The sequence below is a fragment of the Periplaneta americana genome, chromosome 5, assembly GCF_040183065.1.
Source record: "Periplaneta americana isolate PAMFEO1 chromosome 5, P.americana_PAMFEO1_priV1, whole genome shotgun sequence".
NCBI lineage: Eukaryota > Metazoa > Arthropoda > Insecta > Blattodea > Blattidae > Periplaneta > Periplaneta americana.
In genome coordinates, this window is record NC_091121.1 from 107194205 (window position 1) to 107219727 (window position 25523).

Consider the following 25523-nt stretch of genomic DNA (forward strand, 5'->3'; position numbering starts at 1 on the left):
GACAATGTTTACATAACTCCACTTCCAGCAACGTTGGCCAAATTGAAAATGTGCATTAATACAGCAATCGGGAATGTCACATAAAACATGCTTGAGAGTATTTGACAAGAATGGAATCACACCTGGATGTCTGCCGTATTACATGTAGGGCTCACATCGAGTGCATCTAAGGTCAGTATAAAACTTCAAACTTCCCTCCTTCAAATGGTGGTAAGATCATAGATTTATGTTCAATACTGGTGAAAACATAGCCTTCTGAAATTGTCCAACCACAGTGTACTTCAGAAGAGTAACTTAATTTGTAATGGTAATGGCCACGTGGCTCACCTCAGATGCCATTAACACTGAAATAGCAATTATTTAACAATACATAAGACTAAAACTGGCATGCTAATGCTTTGATACATTAATGGCAGTTCAGATCAATGGACTTACAGGCTTTCTTGCAATGACGAAAAGAATCATTCTTACTTGTAAATGGTACAAGGTTACACCAAGTTATCATGCACATCTTTTAATGTCCCTTTCAAGCTACACAGTACAGTCTAAGTTGATGAATGAGCAATTAGGAATGAAACCAAACTGAAATGTAAACTCCAGGGGAAATAAAGTATATGAAGAAAATGTATTACACAGTCACTTTGATTACTTTCACATCCACAAATTTTACAGTATATGTCAAGCCATATGAATTTTAGTTGAGCTCTGCTGTGATTACATGGTAACAGGACTGTTACAGGGAATGCATTCCAGCACAGGAATATACTGTAGATGTTACACAAAAGGATTCACTTTGTAATTAATTTTCCATTTTAAAGTATACCTACTTAGTTACCTACTTTTGAAATATAGATAAAAAATAAACCAAACAAACGGAAAAGCAATATTATTAATTGATCTTCCACTATCATTATGTAATTTTATACTTTTGTTATTTTAAACGAACATTACATTAATACCAACCTACGTGGGCGGAGAATATATTGTTTGGATGGTATAGGTCTTCCTTCTTGTTCTTTAGGTAGATTGAGCAGCGTCAACTCCACCATTCCCAAGAAATCATCACGAGTTAGCCGATTTTCATCAAATACCTGAAGCACAAGCTTATGCTCTGCTGGTTTCACCTACACATTATTAAAAGAAAAGGTGATATTTTCTACCGAGAATTTAAATGAAACTATTATTTATTAAAATTGTAACAATTATTCTCAAATACAAAACATAGAAAAGGAAATGTATAGCTCTGATAATGGCATAAATAAATAAAAGAATCAGTACTCTTATGCGATATGTCCCAAAGAAATGTATTGTAACTTTAAATTCACAACAAGAATGTAACTTTTATTGTTACGACAATAATCACTTTCTATAATTGAATGTAAACACTCCCGTCAACAATGGGATTTCCACTCCACACAGTAACACAGTATTCGTTATTGCACTCCACAGACAACAATGACAATTTACTTGGATTATTGAGAACAACAATGTATTGCTAATCTTAACTAATGTTCACAAAGCACTATTTACAAATCAGAACTGTCAGTTCTCAGTTCACAGTTCGTTTGCCTTGGCTAGTTCTTCTAGCTCAGTCACTCGAGTTCACAGTATCTCGAACCCCAGACCTTCAGAGACAGTCCACTGAACTTCGAACTCAGGTCCCCCAACTGCGGTCCACTGCATTCAAACTCAGGACTTCCGGCTCCCACAGTTACGGACACAACTCAAGTCAAACTCCAGTCTCAAAGCTGGCTTCACTGCTACACAAGACCGCCTTGCTGTCCAAAACTAGCAACGACTGTAACTAACTAACTCAAGTTCACTCACGTGTCGTATTTATAACTAAACCATAGTTTCCGGAAAGTATGATGCTGGAAATTTCTACAGATGTCCAGAAGATGGCACCTCTCGATTTCTCTGGATTTCTTCCCTCAGTCGCAGGCGCATTACTTCCCCCTCTCCCTTAGTCACGTCCGCGCCGCCACCTCGCGCCCCCTCTCCTTCCGGACGCGCACAAAGTTCCCCAAGCGCCGAGAATATTCGGCCTGCCGTCACAGTATATTTTATTACCATATATTTTAACAAGTAAAGTACACAGACATAACTGTCTTCATGTTATAAATTCTAAAATCATGACCACCACTATGGATTGTTGTCCACACCTGTGGAGTAATGGTTAGTGCGTCTGGCTGCAAAACCAAGTGGGCGCGTTCAAATTAAGGTCAGGGCAAGTTACCTGGTTGAGGTTTTTTCCGGGGTTTTTCCTCAACCCAATATGAGCAAATGCTGGTAACTTTCGGTGCTGGATTCCGGACTCATTTCACCGGCATTATCACCTTCATTTCATTCAGACGCTAAATAAACTGAGATGTTGATACAGCGTCGTAAAATAACCTACTTAAAAAAGACTATGGATGGTTGACAATGACATGCAACACATTCACTGTATTGTTTGTGATGCAAAAACAGCACAGACAATTTCGATTTCACATCTCAGGTCCTGTAGTGTTCCTGGTTTTGTAGGGTATATATTATTCCTTAGGGTCCACCACAGGTAAAAGTCTATTATGTCAAGATATGCCACACATCCTCTTTATATTTTCCACCTTCTGGTGAAAGAGAGACAAAAAAGTCTCACATCGGTGTGGTAATGTGACAGCACACCACTAACTGCACCACAGTATTATCCCTGGTAGATAAACTGCTTGTTCTTCCATTATGTGTAAATTTTTTTTGGCCCAGTACACACAGCATAAAAGTTGCTTCATCTGATGAAACAATTAAACCTCAAAAAGTTCCTCTTCTATCACGCATGTACAATAACCACTGACAAAATTGTAGTCGTCTATCTGGATTGTTATTCTCTGCATTAAACAGTCTCAGACTGAGTGACTTCCACTTCTCACACTGCAAGACGCAATGAACACTGAATCTACATACTCCAGTTTTGTGAAAACACTACATTACAAACTTCTTTAGGGATTATGTGAATGTCCATTTATATCCTCAATCTTCTCCTCTGTCCTCTATTTGCTTATTCACATATTGTCATTTGCAAGGCAAAGTATCATAAGTGCCACTTTTACCGAAGGTGCTTAGAATATATTGCCCAGCACAGTGTATTGACTGTAAAAGTTCCATGAGCCTCAACAATTTTTTCTTCCTGTGATAAGTTGCTTTAAACTTTGACTATCGTATTCACCAACATGTTAAGTATCATAATTAGCCTACCTCTCCTCTAAAGTTAGCAAAATAGTGTTTACAATACTCTGCCTTGCAGGGGATGATATTACATTGTTCCATCGGATTCAAACTTATCCCATTATCTTGCAATTGTTACCATATTTGTAGTGGTGTTCCAAATTCTGTTCTCCAACGTTTTTGCTTTTTTTTCTAATAACACTTAAGAATTCATTACATTACACTGCTTAAACGATTGTGGTTCTGCCATTTTCATTTTAATAGTTATTAGTGCCTTCTGATGGAATGTACCACTACTAATTGACAAATGTATGGTTATCACACTGCCACCCAGCATTTCAACATTTCTTTTTATCAGTCTTCATTTTTATATTTTTTCATTTCAAATCATACCGCATATACATTTTATTGGGACATTATGACCAGAAGAGAACCCAGTAAGATCAATTAAAAACTATGAAGTTATACATTACATTAAATTAAAAATATTTATTACAAACAAACACAATGTAATAGTTACTATTTTTTCATATATCAGGCAGGTACACTGATGGTATGTCAAGGCTACTGGCATTTCTTTGAAAATCTAGAAATAAATGTTTGCAGGATTATAATTCTAGAATACTAAAAACAATGAAAATATATACTTAAAACTTTTATGGCGAAAGAAGACCATAGATTTAAAATCACTACAGTGAGTCTATTTCGTCATCATTCAGGCAGAAGTCACTAAGACCAAAATTGACGAAGTCCATTCTTTTGGATATTTTAAGAAATAATGCGTATCTACATGGCAACAACTTCACATTTATGCCGATAAAATTAACTAGGAGATGTAATCAGAAGAAAAAAATAGGTTAAATTATGGCAAAACAGATTTTTAAAATTTGATTGAACTTTAAAATCATTGTAACTCAAAACAACAATTTTGGACTTAGTTATTTCTGCCAGAACGACGATTTTATTATATGTGACCCACTTCATACCAAGACATTTTAACTACAGTACTATAACCTATAACTACCGGAATACAATTACTTCTGAATTTTCAATTTCTAAAATAAAATAAAACAAACAAATATACCAGTATTTTCAAATTGTTAAATGAAAAGGAATCAATGTAACTTACTCGGAATATAAACTCTTCATTCCACTGTGGATTCAGTGTCTGAAATAAAAATCACAATATTAGAACCATAATAGTAATTTATGATACAAGTTCGAGAAGTGGGTAGTATTTTGACAGGAGTTTCTGAAATACACGATTGTGAAAATAAAACTTCACGAATGTGTACCATACAATATTTTTTTTTTGATAGCCTTAAATTATTACTTCACGCACACTTTGCTTACTTCACGCAATGGCACTGATGTTATTACTTCAGATACACTATGCTCACTTCACGCATTGGTGTTGAAAAGGCTCACTTCATACACTGCTAACAGTGTGTGAAATTGCACTTTATGCACTATCATAGAAAAATCAACTTTACATTTTCATAACATTTTAAATGAAGAATAGTATGTTAGTAAGAGGGCTATCTCTTCTAAAAAGTGCCCATGGAATTCAGAAATCCAGCCCATCATCCCGCTTCTAAATGTTATTGGACAATTTCCGTATAATTATTTTATTATATACACTATACAGAGTGTTTCCAGAGGAACAGTAAATTTTTTGGAATGTTGTAGATCTAGTATCAGTAATTCAGAGTAAAAAAGTTCACGGTATAAACATGTCTGAATATTTTCATAATCTCTGTTAGAAAAAGAAGAAATACATCTTACTATATGTTCATTTGTTTATTGTTTTCAGTAATTTTAGTTGTTAGTTGTGAGCTCCATTCAATAATATCGGATTTACGTGGAAATGCGGAATTATTGTTATTACATGCAGAGATAGAGCCTACAAATCCATTACAAATGGTATTAAACAACGGTAAATTCATTACTGTTTGCATTTCACTCATAAAACTCTAATCAATGAAAAGCTCACAGTTAGAGAGGTATTAAAAAATGATATATCATTACCTTAATCCCAAAACCTCGTAACTTCTTCAGATGTCGATGTTTATTTTTACCGCTTTTTTAAAAGTATATTCACAGACAGAGGACTTAAGTTGTATCGTAATAGCCCATATTAGCGTTAGTGTTTTAAATTAAGCTTCATTGCTTTGTCAGTAGATGGATGTGGATATACTTAAAAAAAAAACAGAAAAAGTGAAAATTGACATCTGCGCGACTTACGAGGTTTTGGAATTAAGGTAACAATAGCATCTTTGCTCGCATTTATAGACTGACAAAACATAAATAATTGGAAGTTTTTTCCCCCCCAAATACATATAAGGCAAATTCAGGTAATTTCAGGCAAATCCTCAGTCTCATCTTCCTACATACCATCAATTCTACTGAAGCTATATAACCTCGCATTTGATATATCGTCGTTAAATAACTAAATAACTGATTAAAAATCTTGTACAACAAACTATAGTCAAGTATATCTACAGAACAAGGAAAAAATCAGATGAGTCTCCCCTCGTCACTTGAGTTCCTCTGATCAATTTTTCATTCATCGTGGAATTAAAAACGAGCATTTTCCACCAACACTTGTTGATAGAATTCACAAAGATATCCTAAGGAAAACTTGTAAATTGGAAGAGGCAGTGACAACTTTCATACTCCGCACTGGCGCAGCGAAAGGGGGGGAGGGGGTTGGTGGGGTTGGGGTAACCCCCCCCCAGGGGCCCCCAGAAAAAAAAAAAACCAAATGCTGTTGAAGCTCTGCAACATTATAACAGTCACTTATTTCCAGTATTACACAACCTGTTCACAATAATGGAAACTCTCCCTATAACTGCTCATACTATCAGTGGCGCTACAACCCATGAAGGGCCAAGATCGACCAGCCAGCTGCTGGCCTCACGTCCACATACCAAAGCAAAGGTGGACGATCATCCAACCAGGATTTAGCACAATGATCCCTCCAGCCATTATAGCTGGTTTGCAAAACTGGATTTTCGCTACCTATTGTAGCTCTCCAAGTGCATCACGATGCTGGGTGGGCACCAGTCTCATACAATGGCCGAAATTTCATGAGAAAATTTCTTCCCCCATGAAGATTCGAACCAGCACGCATTCCATAACGCAAGTCCTAGGCAGGATGCCTTAGACCATGATGCCACAGCGTGGGACAACTGCTCATACTCCTCAAAGGTAATTTTCATCACTAAGAAATCATAGGTACCTTAGGAACTGTACAAGGGCTGTAGGCCTACATAAATGAGAAAATTACTGTGAATGAAAATGATGTGCTCAAGGAACTACCTAAGAAACACAGAAGATTGAAATACACTGTGTCCGGCCTTAAAGGAATAATATAATAAAAATGGGTGTCAGTCATTTCATCGCAGTTCAATTTTTTTTATTTCAGCACAAATATTTTTCATTTCGTTGTATGGCAACACTGTAATGAAAATTTTAAATCTGTGCTCACCTATTCTTGATATCTCATGCTCCTTAGGTAATGCATATAGGATATCTCATTTGAAATGTGTTGTTCATACTGATTCAAGATGAATAGTTCCTTATGTGTTTGCCCATTCCACTTTTCTTTTTTTACTGTCATTTCTATTTCTCGTATTTTTAGTACCTCACATGTAGTCTATGTTTTTATTTTAATACATCTATGATCATAAAGATTGGTGTATATGTATTATCTTACAAAATTTATGCTGCAGTCTCCTGTTGTAACATTCTGCCGCTGCCTGTAGTTCATACAGTGAGAAATTGTGGTCCTTCAGCCCATAATTCAGGGAGAAGGTTTATGTTTTAATATAGTTTTCTAGAATATCATAAGAAAATTCAACATTCACTAACAGGAGGGGCCTCTGATATTAGTTCTGCAAAGACGTCTGATACCTCTGACGCTGGTAAATAGGAAAGACCAAAAATAAAAGTTTTTAACCACTTTCGAAGTCAAATGTTTTGTTTCGGAGCTTCTGGGTTGATATACTGTTTCATTTAATTTTCCTAAGCCAACTCTGTCCTAATTGAAATTTACATTCTGTAATCTTAACACTGGAAAAATTAATTTGGCAGCATTGTGCAATGTTATTTCATAATCCAATAAAAGCTTTGAAATTATTAGCTGCTTTTAAATACTTGGAGACATATTTTCTTTAAGATGCAACACATGTTATGTCTGAGTATTAGCATTTGGCAAAAAACAAGTAACCACAGTAATACTGAAAGCATTAACATACGAATGTATGGTGTACATTTGAGAGAAATGGTTTGGAACATAATCAGAAGTACCATCAGCCAAAACAATGATGCATTCATTACTCATGAGAAGAGAGAGATTTTTTTTACAAGTTATTAAGACAACTGTACTGTTGCTCTCCACTTATGAAAACTGTTCTCCAATGTGACTAACTGCATTTTTCGGCAGAAGTATATTATAAGGTTTCATCGATGGAAGAACTAACAGGAGAAAGCATTTTAACAAAGTTTCCTATAAACTGGCAGAAAAAAATTTTAAAATCATTATTAGTTTCTTTAATTTCGGCCCTAATCACTTTAAAGGTTTTTGATATAAATCGCTTGTTGCCTTTCTTTTCAATGCCATAACGAATTTTTTGTTGTTTTTTTTTTTAATTAGATATGATGAAACGGCTTAATGTTAAAGAACAGAACAGCAGTAGGGGAAGTTATCCCCACTCTTGCCACACTGCAGTTGCTCTCTCTGACTACTGTCTATCCCCGCTCCTGTGGCTCATTCCCTAGCCAGCCACACTGAAATGTGCATTTGACACAACATACAACAAATCAAATAAAACATGCATTCGATGTATTTAGCATAATACAAAACATAACAAACCAAAATAAAATGTGCAGAAAGCCAAATGTGCATTCGACACTCACATATTTGGCATAACACAACACTCACTTGTGAACGTAACACTGCCAGAGACCCACTTCCGATTGTATTCCACACACATTAGCCACCAGAGCCTCGTTTTACTTTAATCAGGACCTGACACTACCAACTGAGCTAACCTAATAACACGTTAGTTTCATAAAAATATATATGGTAATGTAATATTCAAAAAAGCAGATAATGTTATGAAGAAAATATTTCTTGTACATACCTTTTTCTTCGTTTTCGTAAGAACTGAATCAACAGTTTCATCTCCATTAATTGTGTTGAGGTCTATTCTTACATAAGGATCACTGAAACAAATAGAGGGCCAAATATAGAGAATTGCGTTAACATTTATCATGTACTCAATAATATCACAACTTCGATCTCATCGAAGAATATTTATCTATCCTCCTGAGTCCTGAAACATTTGTTTCATTTTCAAACTTCAATATAATTCTACACTTAAAAAAAAAGTCACTGATCTGAGGAAAAATTATACAGGTTACAGTTAGGGCACAAAAGCAAGTATATTATACTATACTTGCTAAGTAATATGATCACTCCGTTTTAACTTGGAATCTATATACATTCCCTACAGATTCACAGCTTGGATTGCTCTGATAGTTTAAGAGAAAGCTTTAGTCCATTAGTAAATTAATAATAATAATAATAATAATAATAATAATAATAATAACAACAATAATAATAATAATAATAATAATAAATTTAAATCCTCTGACTGAGGTTCTGGCTGATATGTACATATATTATCAGGCAGTACATCTCACTTGACAATATGTGTCAGAGGAAGAACAAGTGTTTGTATGCATCTGAAGTTTGACTAGTGTAATATGTGGTTATATTCGCGAAGCTGTTATTCCTGGCGTGACTCCTCCTCTTTGCTTACGTCTTAGGAAGTGAAGGCTCTATAAAGTCTAGGTAGGTAGTATCATTCACCATTTCTGTTCTTTCGTTGCTGAGCTACCAGACGAGGAATCTATTTGCCACACCGTTAAACATTATCATGTCGTAGCTCCTATGATAATAAATCAAACCCACTGTAATTCAGCAAATAATTGAGCAGCAAATAACGTCCTGGTGTGCTTTCTGCAAACATCAACGAAAGAGCCAAAATGGCGGGTGATTATATTAAGTATTTATCCAGCCTTAGGAAATACGTAACGCCTTCATCAGCGAATCACAAGACTCACACGTTTAAATGTAGCTGACCTGCAACGTGATTGACTGCCGGAAATTAGAGCGACAGGACTATAGTTGGAGATGTATGCAATGGAAGGGGAAAGAAACTGGCCACCCTACCCCATTATCTCTCGGCTTAGTTGCCTCATAAGTGATGCCTTGTTGGTATCACTTATGAGGTTCACACCTGTCTTCGGACAGTTGACTAAACAACAACAACAATAAATTTAAAATGTACTAGGATAGAGCAATAAGAACTGCTAAGAAAATTCAGGAAAATTATCCAGATATTCTTTGTTCAATTAACTAAATAATGTCCCCATCACAGATGTTACAATGCCTCTAAACAACAACCTGCAGTCCACCTATACACAAGAGATCAACAAATATTTGGAGCTGGGAATGACACTAAGGACATGTAGAAAGTCAATACAATTAATATTGTAGCAATATTTTATTTAATGATGCTTTCACTTAAAGTGGTACCGTAATTTCCCATAACTATGGTGCAGGCACCCAACTATGGTCCAAAACGCATTATGTACTACTTAGTCCCCCAAGAGTTAGGTGTTTGCTATTTAAGGCGCCACTGTGATGGAATTATGTTCCCCATAGATGCTTCTATCTACCATTACACGTGGCAATGATATGGATGCTTAACAAGGTCAGTGTGCATCGTTCTATTGAATGTGTGAAAACACGAAATCATTCAGTTTGTGATTGTCTGTTTTATTAAGCTCTCCCATGTAGAACTGGTTGGTTATAGATATATGATTCTTTGTACAATTACACCTGGCTATATAGTGTTTACTTTCACGTAATAATTACACTGGCAGAGGTTAAGGACTCTGCGTGAAAAATGTTTAACCTCAAGGCTAGAAGTCAGTCCTCAACTATGTACCACAATTTTTCGTGGACCATTGTTGTATTTCATTTTGAAATATTTGTTTTAATAAAATGTGATCAATGTGATTATTTACTTCTGCAAATACGGTATCTCAGTATATTCTAAAACACCATTTAACTTTATAGTCAAATAAACAAATAAACAGGCTGTTCCAGCATCAATGGTACTAGCACGAATGATGGTCTGGTAAAACGAAAACTTCAGGGTAGAAGGAAATCAACTGTCCCTGTAAGTGACTATGAGAGCGATGAAATTGAATTTGATACAGATTATGATGTTTCCGGTGTTCTCTCCATTTTTACAGACAGTGAGTCAGGTATGGAAAAGAAGACGAAATCTGTTAAATTAATGCTAAAGGCACATAGTTATAATATGGTAGTTACTTATGAGGAGGAATTGTGGCCAGGGAAAGTTTTGGAAGTGAAGGACAATGGAGCTGTTGTTTCATGTATAGTAAGAAGTGGCAATTACTGAGGTGGCGAGAAATGGAGACCAGAAGAGCCTTCCAGAAAATAAGACAAGTTAACGTGAGTGAGAGAACTGTAGGAGGACGTCTGGATGAATGTGAGCTGATTCCAGAAGACCAGCTAAAGGCCCAGAATTGCTCCAGCAACATCATGTTGAACGATTACGTTTTGCTCACAATCATGCTAATTGGAACATGTGCCACATATGGCCAATCGTCACACAGACTGATTGATTGATTGATTGATTGATTGATTGATTTATTTATTTATTCTAATCATAGTCATTGACCAATAAGTATTTTAGGTCTAGTCAAAATTTAAAATAACAAAGAAATATTTTTTTATTTCTAATTGCAGGTTTACATGGTAGTAGTATCATTAATCTAAGCAACCTCAAAGAATAACCCCCTGAAATTATTGACATTACTTATGGTTCACTCTGTAAAAAGACAATAAATCTTGAGGTGCGCAAGAAATATAACAATATTAATCCAAAAATACACTCGAACTTCTTCCTAGAATTGCTTTTGTTTTTATTATACAGGGTTATTCACGAGGATTTACCGTCACTTATGGAGCTTATTTCCGAAGACATTCTGAGCAAAAAAATATCATATAAACATGTGTCCTAATCTCAATATTTTCAGAGTTACACTAATTTGAAGTTGTTTGTAAAATAGCTTTTTTTATTTTATTTTAAGGGTAAAAAAAAATATTACTAATAGAGAATCTTTAACTGGCTAGTGTTCTGAAGCTAAAAATGTGTTCTTAATTGCTTTGTACAGATTTTGTTTTTAAATTTTTAACTAAAAATGACATCATTCTTACGCACTTACCACAAAAATTGTTACAAATCATATGACTTTAAGAACTTGATTCTTTACAGCTTAATTATGCATCCTAATCTACAGTCTTCAAGAATTTACAAGAGTGGCGTGATTTGTAACAATTGTTGTGATAAATGCGTAAGAAAATGTAATTTTGTAGTTAAAATCGGAAAAAAGTTCCATATGAAGCATCTATGGAATTCAACAGATTTTTAGCTTCAGTAAACTAGCTAATTAAAGAAATGATACTCATGAATAGTTCATTCTTTATCTGTAATATTCTTTTACCTTTAAAATTCAACTTCAAATTAGTGTAATTCTGAAAATATTGAGATTAGGACAAATGTTTATATGACTTTTTTGCTCAGAATGTCTTCGGAAATAAGTTCTGTAAGGGACAATAAATCCTCGTGAATCACTCTGTATATTACTCGTAGTGACATAAAACAAATCAAGGTTTTACAAAATACTGGATTCCATAAAAAAAAAAAATCAGGCATCACATAAAATTTTTTAAATGCCATGAAGACCTGGCACCTGGGATTTGTCTACCCCTCTGTGTACATATATTATATTTGAAAAACTTATATTGAGTGCACTGAGCACAACAATTCAAATGAGAAAGAAGAGGATTTATACATTTTTTGTTTCAAGTGATACTTGAATGAAGCTGTGCTAAAATGGATGGGTGAAGAAAGAATGATGGATGCTAACAAGATTAGAAAATTCTGGATTTGCAGTGGACCTGCCCTTGGGCAGAAAACTATGAATGAATGAATGAATGAATGAATGAATGAATGAATGAATGAATGAATGATAATACACGCACAGAAATAAGTATACTACTTTGTTACACTGTTGATACACAGTTTTGAAACAAACTTCCATGCAATAACTTTTACTAATTCTATCAATTTATTTTAACAATTCAATCAATTCTTATACTTCCTTTGATGTAAAGGGTGTAGTCTGTCGGTACATCAGATATGATTTATTAGACTTATCTTACAAGTTTAAAGGTCAGAGATAATCAATAATCTGGGCACAGAACTTAGTAGTGAAAGAATACTTTAATCTCTCTTATTAAATGCATTAAGATTAGATAGATTATATATGAAGAAGTGGAAACTAAACCTGACATGAATGAAAATCTTAATTAATGTAGCACATATGACGAAGATACTTGAAGCATTGGTGAAATTTAAGTTATATATACTTTTATACACTGTTCTCTTTCATCATATCTCATCTTCTATTTTATCTTTGTCTTTTCCTGTCACCCACCATCTACTGTGTTACGAATATGTACTATGTGAATATATACACATAAGTTTCCAGCCTCCTGATACAAAAAATTTGTGTCAGGAAAGCTGTGTACAGATTTATCTCCTAAACTAAATTATGGATTTGTTTAGCACCTATGAGCCATTTTATTTGGAAATTATACACATGGCATAGTACTACTTTTAATCTTAAAATAATAGTTTATCTCCTTAAAATTAAGTAAAAACTATTTATTTCCTTTATAAAAAAAGTGTCAAATGTACCACTATAACATTATGTTTCCAAAAATATTTGATCCTTGATATCCACGTAACTAGGAACATTTGGTGTACAGTTACAAATCAGTATATAATAATAATAATAATAATAATAATAATAATAATAATAATAATTAGGGAATGAATTTTTATGTAAATATATATATATATATATATATATATATATATATATATATTGCTTATAGATAAAAACTGCAACTAAGACAAAAATTCAGAACCAGAACACGGTAATTTGTATATGAAATTTTATTTCACAAAAAAATACATATTTTTGTAATATTTTAATGTAAATGCATATTTTAAATAATTTAGCTATAAATACATAAATTGTTATTTTTTGTTCTAATTTTTTAATTCAATCCAAAAAAAACCGTGCATACTACATATTAGTACATTGTTTACTTATGTGCTTAGATCCTTATTCCAGGGGGATATTCAATTAATGAGGTGCATGGCACAGAGAAAAAAATTCATTCACTCAAAGGTCACAAAGTAGAACCTATTAATTAGAAATTTAAAAGTGCCAGTACATTTGAAAATAATTATGGATTTTATACTATGTGTAAAGTTGCAAGAAGACGTTGGTGAAATTGAGAATGTGTGTGTCAGTGACATTCACTTGATGAAATGTACAAGGCTGATATTATGTGACGTTGAACGTCCTTCCAGTATCATGCAATGTTCTGAGACAAGTGACATCGATCTATGATGGAAAACTTGGAGAAAGTCTCCATTGTTTACTGGAACTGCAAGTTATTTGAACCCACCACTGTCTTAATATGATTGATGAGTAATTATTTTTGTAAATCATACTTAAAATTTTGTAATATAAAAAAAACTTTTACAATTAATTTTATACATATTTCCCACTTTTAGAGTGAATATCATCGAAATGATAGCCGTCCAAATCTTGGATTTAAAATATCAGCATCCTAATCAATTCAAATGAACAAAAAAGAAAATGTAAATTAATGTTAAAAAAATACATAATGAAATTTTAAAAAAGAATATTCTGCGACAAGATATGGTAGTTATCAAAATGATAAAAATTTATTGAAAATAAATAATATACATTGAATATTATAAAGATGAATAGAGATGGTGATTGATGATGTTCAATGAAGATTTTAAAATGGTTGATGCAACTGTCTGAAGAGTCTTATCAGGAACCTTTAATTTTCTGAGTATCTCCAATGTACATTTGGAAATTGTTCCTCGCGCACCAAACATAAGTCCTATGACATTCCAATCTTGAATATTATATTTATGACTGAGATCATCACAGCATAGAAGGTAAATAGCGCGTTTCTCTTCATGTACCTGCTTTGGTTGATCTTCATTAAGAAGACTACTTAAGAAAATAAATATTTTTGAAGTTTTTTAGCACATAAAATCCGTTCCCTAATAATGATGATGATGATGATGATAATAATAATAATAGTGATGATGATGATATGAATTTAAAACATTTAGTTCAATTATTAGTTTACAATTTCTAGCATTGCTTAATGTTACTTTCTCCGAGGCGCAAATGCTTTACAGGTCATATACACATCTTGTTGAGAGTGGGGGAAGAGATCGATTAACTTGCACGAACCATTTTGTGACCTGCATAAAATACAATAGTATCTGTATAAGTAGGACTGTAACACATTATTGAAAGCTCTCACTAACTTGAAAAATCAGTTGCACATTAACCTGAAACATGAATCTTTCTCGGCTCCAGTTAATGCTTATAAAATAAGCAGCATACAGAGGGTTGTTTCCAATATCTGATAAAGAATTTGAATGATGTCATGTGTGTCAGGAATCACACCGACAGCTGAATTGCGACGAGAGATGACAGACAGGTAGTGAGTGATTTCATAATCAGAGTGCACGGTGTATCACAGTAGCAATGCCCAAGAAAATCGAGCCTTTTTGGGACGGTACATAACTCTTTCCGATGCCAGTCCGTGAAAATCATAGGAGCCTGCAAAAAACGTGGTTTCGTTATTTCCAAGAAAGGCATCTTGTGTGTACCTAATAAGACTGGCAAAGCTCGGATGGGATTAATTCCAGAGTGGAAAAAACAAGCAAATCCACCCCCCATCACAAGTCACCACACCCCACAAGATGATACAAATTAATTTCATTCAAGCATTACCAATCTCATTAAGTACACAGCAGATGCCTTTCTCGGAAATAACGAAACCTCGTTTATTGCAGGCTTCTTTTATTTTCACTTAACTGTACTTGACATTGGAAAGGGTCGTAATGTACCCCTCCCAAAAAGGCTGATTTTCTTGGGAATTTCTGGTGTGAGTCGCCCACTCACTACTGGTCTGCCATCTCTCGCCACAGTTCAGCTGTCGTGTGACTCCTGATGCACATGATGTCATTCAAATTCGTTATCAGAGATCAGAAACAACCTGTAGAATATTCTTTAGATCTGTAGATCTGCTTCAGAATGTTACAAAGGTTGACACACCACCTGAAAATTCTCTGCCTTACCATCTTGGAGACCGTATACACAAGATAGTTTCAGAATAGACGTCTACGTAATATGTACCGATGGATCCTTTTATATGACATTAGAAAGAAATTATGTTCCATTTGATGAAGAACCTGAGACCATTTACAGTGGACTAACACCAGTTTCATTCAGAATTGTCCCCTATCCAAATATCGTCATCCTATGTGATTCAAAGGGAGCAATCCAAGCCCATTGATGTAAAAGTAAGAATATGTAGGTAAGTGATAAAGCTTCTCCATGGCCTCTTTGACAGAGTGGTATTGCAGTGGATACCCTCTCACAGCGAAATTAGAGGCAACAAAGCAGCAGACGAACTAAAAATATTCCATCAATGTCTAACATACAGCTAGCACCAGCTTCAAAAGGACTGCTTAATGAAACTGAACTTTCAAGAGTCATTTGGAGAATGCTATAATTGATACCCCAAATCTCTTAACATCTCTATTTTTATCCATCTCCATTCTTTGTATGTAGTCTATGTTATGTTTATTTCCCGGGGCGGCTTTCGAAGTGGGGCTGCGGAGCTGCAGCACCCCCAGACATTTGTGGCTCTTGTCTCGTTTTATATTGTGAAACACATTTATTATACAGTCTCTATTTAGCGGCTCGAATTTTTTTTAATTTTGCTCTCATTGACATGCACGCAATCATTAGTGAAGTCACTTCCTCCCCTGGAGCTGCCAATCTCGTCTTGGATACTTTGCGTGTTAGTTTCACCCCTCTCCCTGCTGCCCCTCAACCTGAATCCAGAGTTTCCAGGCGCTGCAAAATTTGCAGCAGTTTGTCAGTAGTGCGCAGTTTTAAATACATTTTCTTTAACGTTGTGAGTATAACAAGTGCAACAATGTTCAATTCTGTACAATATTTACAGTCTATTCAGTTCAGTACCTTAACAATTCATGAGAAATGTGAAATTAAGTGCCCATCAGTTGAATCTCATAATGGAAAGAGCCGCATATTTTTTGCTAATTTATCCAGTATCCCTGCTTTCTTCTCTTGATCTCTACACAGTCTGTATTAGATTAATGTGTTTCAAAGACAATTCTATCAGATGGGGCAACAAGATGGAGTTTTAAAATAAGAACAGTAAATGTAGTTCATAAGAAGGAGCCATTGCTAGAATGTTTTCAAACCATAATGGAATCTGAAACATCTAACAACATCACAATAAATGAGGCAAGCGCCCTGGTGTGTACTCTTGAAGATCCTGAATTCAAATTTCTGGCTCAGTTTTTTTTTTTTCATTTATTGATGCATCATGTAGATATATTATACAACCAACTACAACTTAGCCAGTTAGATATTTCTAAGTTTCAAATCTGCTTATAAAAGATTAAATTATGGTTTATTTAACGACATACGCAACTGCAGGGGTTATATCAGTGTCATCAGTGTGCTGGAATTTTGTCCCGCAGGATTCTTTTAAAATACCAGTAAATCTACTGACATGAGCCTATCTCATTTAAACACACTTAAATGCCATCGACCTGGGCCGGGATCGAACCCGCAACTGACTATGCTACCGAGGCCGACTCTGCATATCAAGCTTTGTTAATGCCATACAGACAATACGCAACAGTGCACAGTTGAGCAGTGAGATCTGTGAAAATGAAAACCCTAAAAAGCGTAGTAAGATCAAAGGGATTCAGACAAGGGTTGCGGCAGCCAAGGAAGTGTGTGACCTCATTATCACACAAGCTAACACCCGATTCTAGTTCATAGATCATCTGATATTATCTTCTCTTGTGTCAAGAAAAATTTGAATGCTACAAAAGCTCATTTCCCGAAAATGACCTAAATGTATGTGTGAAGCTTTTTCTAATGTTCGATAAAGACAAACTAAAAACAGAACTCACTGTGTTGTACCAGAGACAAGAATTCAGAAATATCAGTGATGCAGTCAAGCTCTTGCAGTTTCTTCTATCTGAGAACTTGCAGATCTCATTTTCAGAAGTTGTGAAACTACTACACATAGCTTTCACCAAACCAATGACAACTTCCGAACCAGAATGTTGCTTTTCATGTTTGAAGAGAGTAAAATCCTATCTTAGAAATACGATGAGAGAAGAGAGACTGACCGCATTAGCTATGTTTTCCATTGTAAAGACTATGTTAAATGACATATCGGATTTTAATAAGATGATGATTCAAAAGTTTGCAACCTACAAGACAAGGCGCATGGAACTAATCTTTAAATAAGGTAAGTTGCATGGTTTATATTTGTATGCAGCCGCCCTGAATTCAATACCCATGAGCCGCCACTGTTTATTTCTAATTTCTTGTATTTCTTTCACTTACAGGCCAACTGAGTAAATCCAAGAGCCTCTGCATTAAATAAATAAATACGAGACACCTTCAGTACGTTTTTCCTCAAAAGATTTGCAAATGTATAAAGAGATGTACATTAATGGCCTAAGAATGTAATTCTTGGCATATATTTTTGTTTGCATATGTCAAGAAAGAATTTCAATTAGATATGAAAACATTTGTTTATCATAATGGATGGTGCTGCAGCTACACATTTAATCGAATTTTAATGCAAGAACTGATGCTTCCCTTATTTTTTGTTCCAGTGTACACTCACAGGCCTACCGAAATTTTTGCTCAATTTCTTGAAGCAAACTATGAAATGTGTCATAGATACAGTTGCTAAAATTATTTTGTATATACGACTAAATACTATGGATTATTACCAGTTTATGACCACCTGTAAGAAATAGGATATAATGAATTTAATGATATTTATCAATGCTCATTGAATGAGTTGTGGAAGTGTCTTTAGTAATTAAAGACAGAAAGTGGCATTGTGATTTACATTTTCACATCAATATCACACTTTTAGGGAATAAATTTTGAAGCTTTGTGTCTTAGCTATTCGTACACTAGAATTATTGCTGAAAATTTTTATTTTTTTTTATTTTAACAAACATGAACCACAATTTAGAAGACTTTAAAAGTAATCAACAGCATTATGTAACTAGCTGCAAAAGCTAGAAGATACATTTTGTTGGTGATGATAAAATTGGAAGGTTGCAAAAGGGTAATGAAGTACATTTTATCTTTAACCTCACCTTCACATGGTGCAACCTGTTTATGAACTGATAAGGCTCTGGGGACTGAGTCAAGGTGGTGTAACTGTTACATCTATTTTGGAGGAAAAGCCAAATCCAAGTGGGTCCAGACACTAAAGGTAGCAGCCTTACAACTGAACTTACTCTACAATGGGCTCGTAACCCATTTAGGGGACATCTTAATTACTGGAAAGTCTCGAAGTAATGAACTGAGACTGGAACAGATCAACCATTTGGTCCAAATCCATGAAAAGTGTTATGATGATGATGACGATAAAACTGAAGATGTTTTTCAAATGATTCAGTACATCTTTAAATATGTCTTGCGATACCCCTTTAAACACGTTTTTTTATAATACAGAACAGGGCAGAAAAAATTTGTAGTTACTTTCAATTCTAACAGCATACTCTAATTCAGTGGTGAACAACTCATGCTTTTTGTAAACGAACATTCTTCATTGCACACAAACAGTGTGTGAGAGCAGATCGTTCAATGTTTGCAATGCCAACATTGCTCTTTTTTGCTCGTGAGTGTACATATGGCTTCATAAGAGTAGCTGAGTTGTCAACACTGCTCTAATACAAAGGTCACTTACTAAGACATGGCAACTATTTTTTTTAGGCAAATGCGTTGTTATACAAACATTTCATTATACACATATGAAAATACATAATATACTTTACCAATCATGTCTGTTACATGAGTTTCTCAAGAAGTATTGTAGACAAGGGAGAAGAGTAAAAATTAAGAAAATGTTATCTTATATCATGATATTGAGAACAATAGTTTGCATGCACATTAACACATTAAAAAAAAGTCTGCACGCACATTAACACATTTTGAAAACATTAACCCTAGATGGACCAAGGGAGGTCAATTTATGTCCACACTTTTTTTAGAACTATTACTATTATGGTATAAAACATGTTCAGACCATGGTGTTCTCATTTTGTGTCAGAAATAGTATAAAGTTAATGATTCAATAAAGGGAATCAAATTTTTTTGGTTGAAAACATAATTATATAGACCAAATTTCGAAGTGGTCACAAAATAACCCTCCCTTGGTCCAACTTGTAACAATTTTTTTTAATCGAAATTATAAATATATGTTACAACAAAAAAAAAGTAAATCCATGGCATTACAGCCCATGAAGGACCAAGACCGACCAGCTGGCTGCTGGCCTCAGGTCCATATACCGAAGCAGAGGTGGACGATCATCCAACCAGAATGGGGGTATCGTGTGGTTAGCACGATGATCCCCTCAGCCATTAAGCTGGTTTGTGAAACCGGATTTTCGCTACCTATCGCAGCTCCCCAAGTGTGTCACAGTCCCTACACTGGCTGAAATTTCATGAGAAAATTTCTTCCCCCATAAGAACTCGAACTAGCGCGCATTTCGTAACGCAAGTCCTAGGCAGGTTGCCTTAGACCACGACGCCATGGGGTGGGACTATGTTACAACAATGAACTCATTATTCGCAACTCCAAACATATGTTGTAATAATGGACTTATTTGGAAACCAATATATTACGAGGCGCGTCCATAAAGTAACTTTCCCACTCGTCCCACAGCCAGCAAACCATATGTTGCGCGAAGCGACTGCGTGTATGTGATAGAGTAATGTCCTGGCATGGCGCATGCGCTAGCGGAACTTCCCGAGTGCTCTCAGTAGCTTCATTTCATTGGTTGAAGATGGACTCACCTATTCCAGCTCCCGCAGCTTGTGAAGTGCAGTCAGTGATAAAGTTTCTGAATGTACAGGACATAATGCCGATTGAAATTTATCGTCATTTGTACTAGGTCATGAGCAAACAGATGATGCATCGGTGCATCAGCAGGACGCCAAAATGTGCACGACGAGGAGAGCAGTGGGAGACCAACCATCATCACAGACGACCTTGTGGAGCAACGCACCATCTGCTTGCTCATGATGTTAGGCCCATAGACCTGGCACAGCTGACGATAAATTTCAATCGACGCTATGCCCTGTTCTTTCAAAAACTTTATCACTGATAGCACTTCACACGCGGTGGGAGCTGGAATAGGAACATCCATCTTCAACCAATGCAACGAAGCTACTGAGAACACTCGGGAAGTTCCACTAGCGCATGCGCCATGCCAGGACATTACTCAATCACGTACACGCAGTCGCTTCGCGCAACAAATGGTTTGCTAGCTGTGGGACGAGTGGGATAGTTACTTTATGGACGCGCCTCGTACATTGTTAGCATTGCTGCACGGATTGAATACTCATTTTATAAACAGTGTTATTCTGTCTCTGACCGTGGTATGATTCAGAAATACGAGCAGATAATTATATAATATGGAAAGTGAATCGGAAGCAGTTTTAGAACATTACGAGGAAGAAAGTTATGATATTTTTGATGAGTGTGTTAGTGAAACTGAAGATGAAGTTCATCAAATTGAAGACCTGGACTGTGATTATGATAATGGTGATAATGATGATGACGCAGAACCCAATTTTACTATATGCACTTCAAGTGACAGTGAAACTGATAGGAATATTAGTGATAACAACAATAGTGCAAGTGTAAGAATTATGAAGTATGTGACTAAAAGTGGAAGGGTTTATGTACCTAATCCGCCTCGTCCCACGCGAAGAACTGTTGCAAATATAATACGTGGAAAACCTGAACTGCCACAAACTGGTAAAGTAACCACAATACAAGAATCTTTTGGAAAGTTCTTTACTAATAAAATTGTATCTAAAATTGTGCAACTCACAAAAGAGGAAGCAGAGAGAAGGAGTGTCGAAGAAACAAGTCCATGTGAAATCTTCGCATTCATAGGTACTTTCAGTTTGATGGGTGCAAATAACTATAGCAATCTAGATTACCATGACTTATGGTCCTAAGAGCTTGGAAGGTCAGTATACATAGCCAGCATGAACCGGAACAGATTTCGTGATCTTCTGTCATCAGATTTAATGATAAGAACACAAGGCAGGTTGGAGATGTAATGACAAATTTGCTCCTTTACGAGAAATATTTTAACTTTTGAATGACATATTTCCGAAGTACTGTACAGCTGGTAAAAACATTACCATAAATGAAATGCTTACCCTGTTTCGAGACAGATGCCCATTTAAAGTCTTTTTGAAAGAAAAACAGTGTAAATATGAGATCCTCATCAGACTTCTTGCTGACTGTGACTATCGATACGTTCATAGTATGGAAGTTTATGCTGACAAAGAAGAAGGAACAACTCCTGAACCAAGAGGCCCTAGAGAAGTTGTTAAAAAGCATGTTGCTCCAATAAAGGACACAGGTCAGAATGTGACCATTGACCCGCTCTATACATTGGTCGAACTTGCTGAAGATCTGTATGAGTGTAAAATTACTTTAGTGGGTATCATGAAAAAAATTGCAAACATATTCCTGAAGAACTGAAACCATAACTGGAAGAGAATTGCACTCAAGCAAGTTCGCATTCACTGACCCTGCATCTGGAAAACCACCTGTTAAGTTAGTGTCGTATATTCCTAAACCTAAGAAGAACCTATTCACGCTGTCATCACAACATCAGGATGCCAAAGTTTCTGAAGATGAAAAAAAAATCAGATATAAATTTATTCTATAACTCAACCAAAGGCTCTGTTGACACCATTGATCAAATGGCCAGGATGTATACTACTAAGAGAGGTACCCGTCATTGGCCGCTATCAGTATTTTACACCCTAATTGATATTGCGTGCATAAATTATTATAAACTGTACATTATGACTTTCCCAGACTGGTACAAAAAGAAAAACAGGCGGCACTTTTATCTAAAGGAACTGGGGTGACAACTAATCAAACCAAATGTGGAACATCGTGCTGCACACATAATTGGACTGCAGAATAATATCATGTCAATGAAAGCCATCCTCAAGAAGAAAATCACCAAAACAACGCAGTATCAGCAGCAGCCATAAGGGAAACGGAGATGCCATACATGCACCAAATAGTTTCACACCAAGAGTGAAAAACTAAACAAATTAGCAAAAACTACCATTGTTTGTGGAAAATTCAATTTGTGTGTGTGGAAAACACAGTCAAAAGACAAACATACGCTGTGAGTGTATGAATGAGGTGGATGAACCTGAATGAAGATGTGAATGATGCATAAGAATTTGTTCAAGCATTAACTTTCAATAATTAATTTAATTTGACAATTTTCAAGATATAAAATATATTTGTTTCTTAATATACACTATTTCTTACTTAATTCACTCAATACAGAATACTTACGCAAAAATTGTAAATACAACCATAAGGGTAAAATATAATGGTGGACATTAATTAGCCCTCCCTTGGTCCAGCATGTTACCAAAAAAAGCTTGGTCCATCTAGGGTTAAGATCCTTCGAAGTAATCTCCAAGGCAATCAACTGTTCGCTGCCAACGATGAGGAAGACGACCAATACCATCAGCTGCTCCATTGTCCAATCTGGCAATCTCGCATCACACTGCGTTGGCTATGTCTTCTCGTATATGAAAGCATCTCCCATGCAATGGAGTTTTCAATTTCAGTATCAAATCGAAATCACATGGTGACAGATCAGGGGAATAGGGAGGATGCTCTAGTACTTCCCATCTCCAGCGCTGTAAAAGGGTCTGAACAATGGCTGCCATATGGGCTGTTGCATTATCGTGAAGAATGATTGCAATGTCCAACAACTCAGGATGTTTATTCCTGATAGCGCGATGTAGGTTATTCTGCAGATAAGCATCGTAGTAAGCTGCATTAACAGTTTGGTGATGGGGGACAAAATGACACAAAATAATTCCTCGAATGTCATATGCTAAAATGACCATTAACTTCACCGGAGATGGATTTTGACGGACTTTGTGTTTTGCGGCGATTCTTGATGACGCTATTCAGCAGACTGGTGTTTAAGCTCGGTTTCATAAGCCCTGGCCCAGGTTTCGTCAATGGTAATGAACCTCTTCAGCATGATGTCTCCTCCACATTTGGATATTCCAGGTTCACACGACACATTTCGTAAAGTGTCCACTTTTCTTGTTCTGTTAGTGCATGTGGCACCCATTTAGCAACAATTTACACTTAATGCAGATTGTGCCATAAAATGTGTACAGATGCCTGGTCAATACCTGTTTCTGTTGCAAACTCCTATAGAGACCATCGTCTGTCGTTCTCTAAGCAATGAAGTCCTAGGGCGTCCCATATGAGATTTGTCGGTACTTTTTACTCATCCACTTTGGAGAGCTGCTATCCATCTTGCAATAGTTCTGTATGGCAGAGCACAACCTCCAACAGCTTCTACGAGTTGTGCATGACATTCTCTCGTGTTTTGACTGTGAAGCACTGCTATTTTTACGTATGCACATTGTTCTAGCAGACTCACACCCATACTTGACAAACCACAAACATCAACAATGAACTGACTGACTTGCATGCATCCTTCTTCTTCTATCCTTGAATATCTGCACCATCTAGTGGCATCTATAAGTACTATACATCCTAATATAAACGTTGCATATCAATGCGGATTGCAGTCCGGGGTTCCATGGAAAAAAAATAGTTGCCATGACTTAGTAAGTAGCCCTCGTATTTTGATATCATATCATCGAAACAAGAATACATTTCTACTACAAATATTACTAAGTTTTCACTACGAGAAACTGCGAATAATAATATTCAATACCTACGTTAAGAAATTATTTCAATAACCAATGTCCAATATGAAGAATACTGTTTCTTTCCATACCTGGCTCCAAATATGTCTTTTTTTGCTAACTGATGACCTGCTACTACTTTCAATCTCAGTGAACTTGTTGTTTCATCCATCTGTAAAGGAAATTGAAAAGTATTAATAACAAATAATTATAACAGTGACGTCGGATTACAGAAAATCACGATATTATTGTGCTTCAAGACAATAACACAAAGCATATTAACACGACTTCCATCTCTAACTCATGCCTTTAAACGAATTTAAAGAGTAATTTTCCACTATTCTATGTACAATCTTTATGTAACATCTCTTTTAAAGTATACAACCTAAACAGATACAAAGCTATAATGCATTATTGGGACAATGGTAAAAGACCAGAAAAACTGAAGTTCTTGGAAAAATAATCTGCCCACAGCCAATTTCACACCAAAAATATTATCAAATATGTTACAAGTACAACAAAAAGTTAATGCAATAAAAATAATTATGTAATTTATGAGGCATCATCTTCTTCAGGCATTTGACATCAGTTTGCTGCGACTCCAAATTAGTCCCGCCAGCTTTTGTCAGATCAACCTATATGTTTCCGTGTCCTTCCAGTCTGTAATTTAAAGATCTTCTCTCAGGTAATCTCTCAGCTGGCATTCAATGTACATGGTTTAGTCATTTTTGTCTGTAATTGTCTATTCTTTCAATTATATTAGATATCCTTAATTCTTCCCCAATTGTTTTATTCTCAATTCTTTTTAATCTCATAACCCCCATTACGGACCTAAGAAATCTCATCTCAATTGCACGCAATCTACTTTCATCTCTCTTCCTTAGAACCCAACTTTCTTCTTCTTCGTCACTCCTCTTCAACCTATGCAGAGATTAGAACCCAATATTTGCTCCCATATAAGCATATGGTATCTAGTTTCTCAAAATAAGTATCTAATTTCTCATGCCTTCCATTCTGTTTGTGAATGTATGACATTCAACAATGCTTCCTGAATATTTCTGTCTTGTAAAAAAAAAATGTTATGTTTTATTTAACGACGCTCGCAACAGCAGAGATTATATCAGCGTCGCCGGAATTTTGTCCCACAGGAGTTCTTTTACATGCCAGTAAATCTATTGACATGAGCCTGTCGCATTTAATCTGTCTTGTAT

At 35.6% G+C, this 25523-nt stretch overlaps 1 protein-coding gene across 4 annotated transcripts in view; it reads right to left on the reverse strand.

Moving 5' to 3' along the window:
* The window catches only part of Nedd4 (E3 ubiquitin-protein ligase Nedd4), a 97907-nt gene that overhangs the window by 64259 nt on the left and 8125 nt on the right, over window positions 1–25523 (reverse strand). For all 4 annotated transcript variants that reach the window (XM_069826379.1, XM_069826378.1, XM_069826380.1 and 1 more), the window contains exons 2-5: window positions 24405–24484; window positions 8349–8430; window positions 4331–4369; window positions 964–1124 (exon numbers count right to left, since the gene is read on the reverse strand). In XM_069826379.1, the coding sequence (XP_069682480.1) occupies window positions 964–1124; window positions 4331–4369; window positions 8349–8430; window positions 24405–24484 (362 nt within the window). The remainder of the gene's footprint in view (window positions 1–963; window positions 1125–4330; window positions 4370–8348; window positions 8431–24404; window positions 24485–25523) is intronic.